At 36.1% G+C, this 11,142-nt stretch overlaps 1 protein-coding gene and 1 non-coding gene across 2 annotated transcripts; both read left to right on the top strand.

The window, feature by feature from the left end:
• Positions 1 to 5,904: 5,904 nt before the first annotated feature.
• Positions 5,905 to 10,253, top strand: LOC107870208 (actin-97). Its single transcript, XM_016716654.2, has 5 exons — positions 5,905 to 6,200; positions 8,350 to 8,422; positions 8,553 to 8,946; positions 9,142 to 9,755; positions 9,994 to 10,253. Exons 2-5 carry the CDS (start codon positions 8,363 to 8,365, stop codon positions 10,057 to 10,059), a joined length of 1,134 nt encoding a protein of 377 aa, XP_016572140.1. The 5' UTR covers positions 5,905 to 6,200; positions 8,350 to 8,362; the 3' UTR covers positions 10,060 to 10,253.
• Positions 10,254 to 10,724: 471 nt separating this feature from the next.
• TRNAK-CUU lies at positions 10,725 to 10,797 on the top strand. Its single transcript has one exon. It is a non-coding gene; the product is annotated as a tRNA-Lys (tRNA).
• Positions 10,798 to 11,142: the final 345 nt, after the last annotated feature.

Here is an 11,142-nt window from a genome sequence, read left to right as displayed (position 1 = left end):
CCATGTCAGGGGTTAACTTAATAGCAGGATCCAAAGGAGAGGATACAAGAGTATAATGGAAGTAGTTGAACTCAGTCAACAAATCAGAAGCAGACTTACACTGGTTGATGAAAAAACCAGAATCATGAGAGGTAACTTCCAAACCCAATAAGTAGTGAACGGAACCCAAATCTTTAACTTGAAAGAGAGATCAAGAAAAGACTTTAGGTTAACCATCTCAGATAAATCAGATCCAGCAAGCAGTATATCATCCACATAAACCACAAGGATCACCAAAGAGGAACCAGTAGACTTGGTAAATAAGGAATAGTCATTCTTACTGGCAATGTAACCTCTGGATAACAAAACATCAGACAGTTTTGAAAACTACTGCCTGGAAGCCTGTTTGAGGCCATAAAGAGATTTTCTAAGTTTGCAAACCATAGGGGTGGAAGAAAAAAACCATAGGATTGGAAGAAGAAGAAGAAGAAGAAGAAGAAGGGACTTGAAGACCAGGTGGGATTTTCATGAAAACATCCTTATGAAGGTCACCATGAAAGAATGCATTATTCACATCCAACTGGAAAATAGTCCAGTAGTGTTTAGCAGCAAGAGACAGTTACACTTCACAGTGGTCAATTTGACCACAGGAGAGAAAGTCTCATGATAGTCCATACCTGCCTTCTGAGTATCTCCCCTTATAACCAATATGTCCTTGTATCTTTCAATAGTACCGTCAGATCTCTGTTTAATCTTATACACCCATTTACAAGGGATAACCTTCTTATGAGGAGGAAAGGGCACAATATCCCAAGTATGATTTAACTCAAGAGATCTAAATTCTTTATGCATGGACTCTTGCCAAGCAGGATTAGAAGTAGTGCAAATCAACACTAGAAACCTTGGAATTGACTTGAAGAGCGACTTTAACAGAGAAACAGTCATAATCTTGCAAATGAGGAGGAGGATGAATAACTCTGAAACTCTTTCTGAGAGGTGTAGGAAAAGAAATGAAAGAAAAGGGAGTGGTCTTAGGAACTGCTAGAGGATCATCATGGACCATAGGAGGAGAAGATAGAGGGAAGGGATTGGTCTTAGGCACTGCTGGAAGATCACCATGGACCATAGAAGGAGAAGGTACTGAGGGGACAGGAGGATCATCATACACAAGTGAAGAATGAGGAAATGGTTGAGAAACAAGGGATGGGGGAAAAGGGAAAATAAGCTCATGAAATACAATATCCCTTGAGTAAAAAATAGAAACAGAAGAAAGATTGAGCAATTTATAACCCTTCTTACCACAAGAGTAACCAAATAAGACACTTGGAATAGATCTTGGTTGAAACTTATCTCTACCAGGCTTAGAAGAAGAAGCATAAGATAAGCAACCAAAACTCTTTAAATGAACATAAGAAGGGGGGTAACCATGTAACTTTTCAAAAGGAGAAATATTGTGGAGGACAGTAGAGGAGAATCTATTAATAAGATAAGTGGTTGTTCAAACACAATCACCCCAGAATTTGAGTGGAAGATGAGATTGAAAAAGTAAAGCCCTGGAAACTTTAAGAAGATGTTTGTGTTTCCTTTCCACAATTCCATTTTATTGAGGAGTGTGAGGAATAGTGGTCTGATGGAGGATGCCATTGGTAGCAAAGAATTGTTGAAGATCAGTACACTTCCCCAGCTCAAAACCATTGTCAGACCTAAAATTTTGAATAGGGAACCTGAAATGAACTCTGGCCATATGGACAAAGGACTTGATGATAGAAGTGGCACTGCCCTAAGAAGCCAAAAAGTGAGTTCAGGTAACTCGAGTGAAATCATCTACCAAGGTTAAAAAATATCTAAAACCATTATATGTGGAAGTGTGGTAAGGACCCTAGATGTCAATATAAACAAGTTAAAAGGGAGAAGAAGAATGGGTAGAGCTAAGGGGAAAGGGAAGTCTGTTGTCTAGCTTTGGGAAAAATATCACAATGGAAACCTGGAGAATTAGAAAGTTTATCTGGCAAATAATGAATAGATTTCATTTTATTAAAAGAAAGATGACCCAATTTTTGATGCCATAACAAATTAATGTTATTTATATTACAAGAGTGATTACAGTGGGACAAAGTAGAAGGAGCAGAACTATGACAAGAAGCATGAAATGAAGAGGGTACAGCAGGGGAATGAACATCCACATTGAAAAAATACAATCCATTCTCAGCTTTACCAATTTTCAACTGCCTCTTCTGAGAAAGGCCCTGCAATACACATTGTGATTCAGTGAAAAGTGCCGTACATTTAAGCTGAGTAAGGAGCTTATGGATGGAAATGAGATTAAATTGGAAAGAGGGAACCAAAAGAACATCATGTAAGGTAATGTCAGACTTGAGTTGTAAAGACCCAGTAGACAAAATCTTAACTCTGTAACCATTTGGTAATGAAATGAGAAGAGGAGTGGGAAGGGGAATAAGGTTAAGGAGGAGGTATTTGTGTGGTGTCATGTGGTTAGTAGCTCCAGAATTAAGAATCCAAGGATTTGAGCCTAGTGAAGACACTGCACAAGCATGGAATGCAGTAGCAGTAACAACAGGGTGAGTAAACACGCCTACAAAGTGAGCATAACCAGAATCTGTGAAAGCAGGAGCTGCAGAGCCAGCAGGCACAGAGGTGCCTGGATTCAGGTGCCGAAGATGCAGATAATGTTGGTATTTCTCTATAGACAACTTATAATCACCCTCAGAAAGAGAAAGAGAAGATGTTGTGGCATCAGCTAAAGTAACATCATTCTGCACACAGGTTAGAGCTTTCTTTCTTTTTGTAAATTTAAAGTTTGAGGGATATCTATGTAGTTTGTAATATTTATAATAGTGTGCCCTAACCTTTTGTAATACTTGGAAGAAAGAGAAGTCAAAGGGATGGAGGTAGAGAACCTCTTAGCATCAGACAAATATGGTTCTGGAGGAAGTAGGTATCCTCTTTAGGATCAGAAGGAGGAGAAGGAAAGAAACCCCTCCTAACATCATTGTGGACTCTCTGAGAAAGACCCCTCCCATATAAAGTAGTGGAAGCAGTAAAGGAAACTGATTCATTAGAGAAACTAAGAATAGGAGTAGTAGTCTCATTTTATTTCTCAACATGTCGTAACATGGAGTATGAACTACTGTGAGAGGGGAGGGTAGGCATCATAAGCATATTGCTTCTGCAGACAGAGTAATCATCATTAAGTCCACTCAGAAATTGTTCCCAATTTCTATTGTTCTATAAATTTCCCCAAAGCACCACATGTACACACAGGACCAACATAAGATGAGTGTAATTCGTCCCATAGACTACATATACGTGTGAAGTAAGAGGCTATACTGGAGGAACCTTGGATGGTGGAGTTAATTTCCTTCTAAATCTGAATGTATTTGGTCTCATTCGATTGACCAAATCTTTCATTAATGTCAGCCCAGATCTCCTTCGCAGTGTCAAAACTCATGACACTGGGAGCCAATTCATGAGAGAGGGAATTAATAATCCATGCAATAATCATGTTATTGCATCTCTCGTAGAATGGAAAATACGAAGAATTGGGCAATGGAATCAGGATAGTACCAGTGACTAACCCTGATTTATTCTTAGCGGAGAGAGCAATGATCATATTCTTTCTCCATATAATAAACCCAGAACCATCAAATGGTGGAGAAACTAAATGAGAGCTAGGGTTATCGGATGGATGTAGATAAAAAGGGTGAGTTGAGAAAACTGTAAATTCCTCAAACCCTTCAGTAGTAGTACTATTAGCAGTAGTAGACATGACGACGCTCTTCTAAGAATGCAACTATAGATCAAACGATAATCGAGAAACACAACTTCAGTGGTAAAAAAAAACCCAAACAATCAGCGTACAACAGTCGTAATAACAAAATGTAAAACAATAGAGATACCGCCCTTCTTTGCAGCCTGAAGAAGTAAGTTCTTCTTTTCCGATTAGAGAGAACAAAAGATTGCCGAAAAATCCTAAATATCGTTGAGAAGATGAACAATCGCCAAAAAAAAATCTCCAACGAAACCCTTTACGGGTAGTATCGGAAGATAGATCAGGATGAGAGGATCTCAGATCCTTGCTTTGATACCATGTTAGGGTTCACAACCCTTATATCGCATGCATAGAATGAAACCCTAGAGAACAAAAGCTTAGAGAGAGATGATGATAGAATTGAAAATATCTCAATTGCTTCTGGAAGTGTGTATAAACATGTGTTTAAGACAATTTGAATAGACAAAATGAAATGTACAAAAATAAAAGTACTATGGGCCCGGGTCATGTAATGGACTGGGCTTGTTATGTGGGCCTGTGTCAACAGAAAAATCTAAGTGAAAAATGTGGGTTGAAACCATTTTTACCCAATCTATATTTACTCATATTTATACGGGTAGATTGCAATTCAAACCATTTTTGCTCGATCCATAATAAACCCATCCAAATCCAATCCAATCCACCCGTTTGCCATCCCTAACGACAACAATATATATATATATACATACATATTATTGTGTAATTTCATAAGTGATGTTTGAAGAAGTAGGGCATACGTAGTCTTTATTCTCCTACCTTGGAAGGCAAAGAGGTGGTTTTAAATAGATTCTCTGCTCAAAGAAAAGCGAAACAAAGTGGTCCTGAAGAAGTCATTGTAAAATACTCTCTCTGTTCGCTTTTACTTATCATTAATTTTCTAATTGAATTTCTACTTTTACTTGTCATTTTTGACATATCAAGAAAAGACAAACTTTTTTTTTTTCTTATTTATCCTTAACATTAATTATTTTTCTTCAAATTAATTTCAAGACACCATATAAACATCATTTAATAAGCGTACTATGATAAAATAATCATGTTACTAATTATTTTTCTTAATGTGTGTGTCAAGTCAAAATGTGTCAAGTAAAAGAGAACGGAGGAAGTATGTAAAGCAAGATAAAATATTTTGGAGATAAGAATAATAACTAGCACAAAATAATACAATAACTAAAGTACAAGAAATAACAGATAATAGCATGAATTGAAGGACAAAAACTACGAGATTAATATTACTACTAGTATAGAAAAATAAGTGCGATAACTCAATTACCTTACTAGCTTACTATCCTAATTTGTGTCATCTATAGTCTGTTATCTAAGGTCATGTACTCGTTATCCAAAACATGTGTCATATATTATTTGGTTTGTGATTTGTAATTGCTATTTCTCGAATGTGCAATTGAATAAACTTGTTCCCATATAAAATAGTTCACAAATCACAAAAGAGATGTGAATCACCCTAAGTAAGCTTTGTGCAACAACCTTGACTGAGAAGGAACCAGACGAGAGAGTTTTCTAGGCATTGCTTTGAAAAATAATACTCGTTGCATCAGCTCAATCGATCGAAGAAGGACTAGATAGGATTCAATACCTAATCCTGCTTACGGGATACCCTGCTACACAAAAATTAAGTTATTTGGTACTCCCTTCGTCTCATTTTATATGTCGTCATTTTCTTTTTGATTTATCTAAAAAAGAATGTCACTTTTTCTTATTTGATAACTATTTAACGACATAATTTCACTTTTATCCTTGTTGGTCCCACTTATAAGATCTCACTTAATTAAAAATAGTAGTTGTATATTTTTTAATAAAGAACAATTCGATAAACATCAAGTATTTTTTTTATTTCTTAAATTACATATCCGATGAAAGTATGCCACATAAAATAAGTCGGAAGAAGGATAATATTACTAATAGTTAGCAACATATTTAAAAATGACATAAAACAATTACAACTCCACTAGCAAAAACAACTACTAATTCCTTTTCCTTTCTAAAAAGAACAATTTAGTAAATTTAATACTAATTTTTTTTTTTTTTACTTATTTCTTAAATTTGACATATATAATGGAAAGAAATTTCTTATAATATGGAGGTGGGAGTGTGTGACAACCACTTATGAGTAATGAGGTAATGATAGCCCCCCACGACGTGTTACACTGATCACCACCCGTTTATCATTCGATCACAAAATCCAACGGCCCACATTTCCTCTCCAATCTTCCATATATATATAATTTCTCTCCTTTCTCTTCGCATTTTCCTCTTAGAGGGTTAGAATTAGTAGAAGAAGAAAGAGAGTTTTTCACATTTGTGTGTGTGCCTCTCTCTCTCATCTCTCTTTCTATCTTTACAATTTTCTCTTCGATTTTCAATTCGGAAAAAGGTATGATTGAGCTGCATTTTCAATTTTAATTGAATTTTTTCGCTTTTTTATTTATAACTGTATGTGATATTGAAGTGTAATTGATCGATTTTTGTAGTAATAATTATGTTTTTATATACATAAATTGATTTTTTTTCATTTTTTTTTATGATTATATATGATGTTGAGATGTAGTTATTGATTTTTATCTGCATTTGCATTTTTGATTGAATTTTTTCTCATTTTTTTAATTTTGTTTGATATTGAGGTGTAATTGAATGGTTTTTGTAGTAATTATTGTGTTTTTAGATGCGTAGATCTGTTCATCGTTAGTTGATATGTGGAAAATAGTACTATCAAATTGAATGAGCTTGTACATTTTTAGTTTTTGCTGATATGTGGCATAGATATTGTGAAATTCATCTGCATTTTACAATTTCTATAGCTTTTTCTCTCAATTTTTTGATAATTCTATTTGATATTGAGGTGTAATTGATCCATTTTTGTAGTAATAGTTGCTTTTTTAGATGTGTAGATCCGTTCATTGTTAGTTGATATATGGAAAATAGTGTCTCAAAATTGAATGAGCTAGCACATTTCTAGTTGTTGTAGATATATGACATAAATATTGTAAAATTCATCTGCATTTTCATTTGCATTTTTTTTATAATTATGTTTGATATTGAGGTGTAATTGTTCGATTTTTGTAGTAATAGTAATGTTTTCGATCTGTAGATCTGTTCATCGGAATATTCCGGAGTTCATCGTTGGTTTATATATGGAAAATAGTATCAAAATTGAATGAGCTCCCACATTTTTGCAGTTCATGCCTGTCTGTTTTTGTGTGTCTTCCTCTCTTTACAAATTTTTTCTTCTATTTCCAGCTCCTAAAAAGGAGATACTACAATTCATCTGTATTTTGCAATTTCAATCTCATTTTTGGATAATTATGTATGATTTTGAGGTGTCTTATAGTAATATGTTTTCGATCCATAGATCCGTTCATCATGAATCTCCAGTTGTTCATTGTTCGTATCGAAATTGAATGAGCTGCATCACATTTCTAGATTTCGCAGCTATGACTTGGATAAAGTTATCGATGAACATAGAATTGTTTGTTGTTCTTTTTGTGAAGTTTTGATTAGGATTTTGTTGGATCTGCTGTATACTTGTCGAGGATGAATGTTATAGTATTAATGTCGTCGTTTGTATTCGCTTGGCAGAAGTGCAGAAGCAATGCTAATAATGCTATTTGTTTTGATTTGTTGTGATGATCATAGCACAATAAAATTTCAGGATTCCTTACGTGATGCTTTGGATTTGTGAAAAGATGTGGAATCTGAATTTATATGGTTTATTTGAGTCTAATTGTAGCTTTTCTGTGAAATAGAAGCTATTTAGTTTTCATGAGGTCTCAGTTCAAATCCAAACACTAGGTGATTTCTTTCCTTTTGTTCTAGCTTTGATGGTCAGTATTATCTGGTACCTATTGTTGGTGGGGGGTTGTCAGGTATCCGGTGGGATTAATCGAGGTGCACGCCCGAACACCAGGGTTAACAAAAAATTGAGTTTTATGTGGGGATAAGTTTTATGTACCTTGGGGTGTGTTGTGTTATGGACTGTATGCTGCACCTTATGAGGCTTGCAAAAGCTGTATCTACTCAACCTAGTAAATGTAAAAATCCTCCAAAAACTGGTGGTGATTATATCATTTATCCATTATCCATGGCAGATCAATATTACATTTCTTGACCAACTTTGCTTGTGAACTTCATGAGCTGGTTTGATATGCCCTGAATCTCCAATGTTGTGAAAGAAACATATTCTATTGATTTGTTGATGCAACGATTTGTCATTAGCTATAATAATATCTATAATTTGTGTGCGGAGCCTTTATTTTGTCATCCCTGCAAAGAGAGGATATATATTTCTCTATAAACTGAAAAACAGAGGTTCGAAGTAATAGTAACCTTTGAATGAAAGAATAGTAAGAACATCTCTTTCACATAAGGTGTATGTTTTTGTGTGGAACTTTATGTGTTCAGCATATTTTAGAAGTTATTTGTTATTTAGAAGTAGCAAAAGCTAGTATAAAGAAACAAGATATCAGAATTAGATGTAATTTCTTGGACCTATACATCTTTTACTCAAGTTCCGTATTTTAATGTAGGAAATAGCATAAGATGGCAGACGGAGAGGATATTCAGCCCCTTGTCTGTGACAATGGAACAGGAATGGTCAAGGTAAGCTGTACTTTTTAGTAGTATGGAGTTGACGTTCATTATGTTTTTTTAGTCATGCTTGATTGCTTGTTACCTTGTGGTCCATTATGTCAACAAAACAAGGAGATTCTTATATCAGTTTATTATCTAGGCTGGGTTTGCTGGAGATGATGCTCCACGAGCTGTATTTCCTAGTATTGTTGGCCGCCCCCGCCATACTGGTGTGATGGTGGGTATGGGTCAAAAAGATGCCTACGTGGGAGATGAAGCTCAATCAAAGAGAGGTATTTTAACTCTTAAATATCCAATTGAGCACGGAATTGTCAGCAACTGGGATGATATGGAGAAGATATGGCATCACACTTTTTACAATGAGCTTCGTGTTGCCCCTGAGGAGCACCCTGTCCTCCTAACTGAAGCACCTCTTAACCCAAAGGCTAACCGTGAAAGGATGACCCAGATTATGTTTGAGACTTTCAATACCCCAGCTATGTATGTTGCTATCCAGGCTGTGCTCTCACTGTATGCCAGTGGTCGTACAACCGGTAAGAAAATTTTCTTTCTTTATTAGCATATTTATTTTATGTGACTACTTCTCTCAAGTTTCTTGATGCTTATACCGTTAAAAGATCTTGCATTTATGTGATGACTTAGTGTGGATATGATTGCGTCTAGCCTTGTATTTTTGACATGGTTGTTATCTGTCGGGTTATTGCTGCTAATTTTTTTCTTCTCCACAGGTATTGTGTTGGACTCCGGTGATGGTGTCAGCCACACTGTGCCAATTTATGAAGGGTATGCCCTTCCACATGCCATTCTCCGTCTTGACTTGGCAGGTCGTGACCTCACTGATAGTTTGATGAAGATCCTTACCGAGCGTGGTTACTCTTTCACCACCTCAGCTGAACGGGAAATTGTCAGGGACGTGAAAGAAAAGCTTGCTTACATAGCTCTTGACTATGAACAAGAACTCGAGACATCTAAGACCAGCTCTTCTGTCGAGAAGAGCTATGAGCTCCCAGATGGACAGGTGATCACCATTGGTGCTGAGCGTTTCCGGTGTCCTGAGGTGCTTTTCCAACCTTCAATGATTGGAATGGAAGCTGCAGGAATCCACGAGACCACATACAACTCTATCATGAAGTGTGATGTGGATATTAGAAAAGACCTTTATGGAAACATTGTGCTCAGTGGTGGATCTACCATGTTCCCGGGTATTGCTGATAGAATGAGCAAAGAAATTACTGCATTGGCTCCTAGCAGCATGAAGATTAAGGTGGTTGCTCCACCAGAGAGGAAATACAGTGTCTGGATCGGAGGCTCCATCTTGGCATCCCTTAGCACGTTCCAGCAGGTTTGCTCCTTTCTCCCTCCTAATATTATAAGCTTTGTGCTATTCTGTGTCAATCGTACTTAGAAGACGAGGAAACAGCCTCTAGCCGAAATGTAGGTTAATACTGCGTATAAATATAATAGATCCTTGTCGTCCTGCCCCTCCCCAGTCTTCCTTTTCTTGCGCTCTTCTGTGCCTATCGTATTTAGAAGCTTGACAGTTTCTGATGATGTTTTCTGCTTCTCTTCCATTTCTGTAGATGTGGATTGCAAAGACAGAGTACGATGAATCTGGTCCGTCCATTGTCCACAGAAAGTGTTTCTAATTTTCCACGATTGACAGTGTTGGTGAAAGGAAAATACTTCTTATTTCCTACTGGATCACAAATGCAATTGCAGTGTTATATTCTAGCTTTATTTTCTGTGTTTTTGTTCTCATGTTGGATTGAAGATATTGAGAGGGCAAGGAGTTTGATTGTTGGCTTTTATTACTATTGACTTAGAAGTTTCCACTCTTCCATTATTCTTCTCTTTATGTGTTCTCTCCCCACACCCCCTTATTTGAGGTAACTGAAAGATGGGTAAAAACATACTCGCCACGGCTGTTTACGCAAACTAATTCAACTTGCGACGTGTTTATGTACACAATTATCATCTAGTTGTGGTAAATAATCATATATTTTCACTTCATTATAAATCATTTCACTATGGTAAGTTTAGTTTGTAAGGTGTAGACACTAGTGGGTATGAGTATATACTACTGTAACTGTGGTAAGAATCTTATTGATGGTTGATTATGTCTGTTGACTTGATTCATCATAGGTCATTATATCTTTGAAATGCTATATAGTGTTGAAAAGGAAGGTGGTTAATTATAGTTTACATTAATCATAGGTCAATAAAACAGAGGGAAAGCAACTATTGCAGTAGCGTTATTCTTTCTCACATTCAGTTACAAATTCCAGTGATTATGTGGGTATGATAAAACAAAGCCCGTCTAGCTCAGTTGGTAGAGCGCAAGGCTCTTAACCTTGTGGTCGTGGGTTCGAGCCCCACGGTGGGCGTTTATTTTTCTTTTATGGCAAAATTTGTCGATTTTGAAACTGAAGGTATTTTGGCATAATTTATATAGAAACTAAGTTGTGCCTTCTACGTCTTAATTTGTGGGTTCTAAACTGAACTTTTGCTGATAAACGACATACTATTTAAGGCATAACTTGTGGGTTATGAAATGAAAGTTTGCATCTCTTTGCATACAACAACATACTTGATGAAATTTCACTAGTGAGGTCTTTGCATAAGTTTTGTTAAAATTAAGTTATGTCGTTCCATTATAATATTAAATTTAGTATCAAAATTCTTTTTTGAAACTGAAGGTATTTTTGTTCCTCTGTTGGCATAATTTATAT

The sequence above is a fragment of the Capsicum annuum genome, chromosome 5 (genome assembly GCF_002878395.1).
Source record: "Capsicum annuum cultivar UCD-10X-F1 chromosome 5, UCD10Xv1.1, whole genome shotgun sequence".
Lineage (NCBI taxonomy): Eukaryota > Viridiplantae > Streptophyta > Magnoliopsida > Solanales > Solanaceae > Capsicum > Capsicum annuum.
The sequence above is the reverse complement of the archived record's forward strand: the minus strand, read 5'-3'. Positions and strand labels throughout refer to the sequence as shown.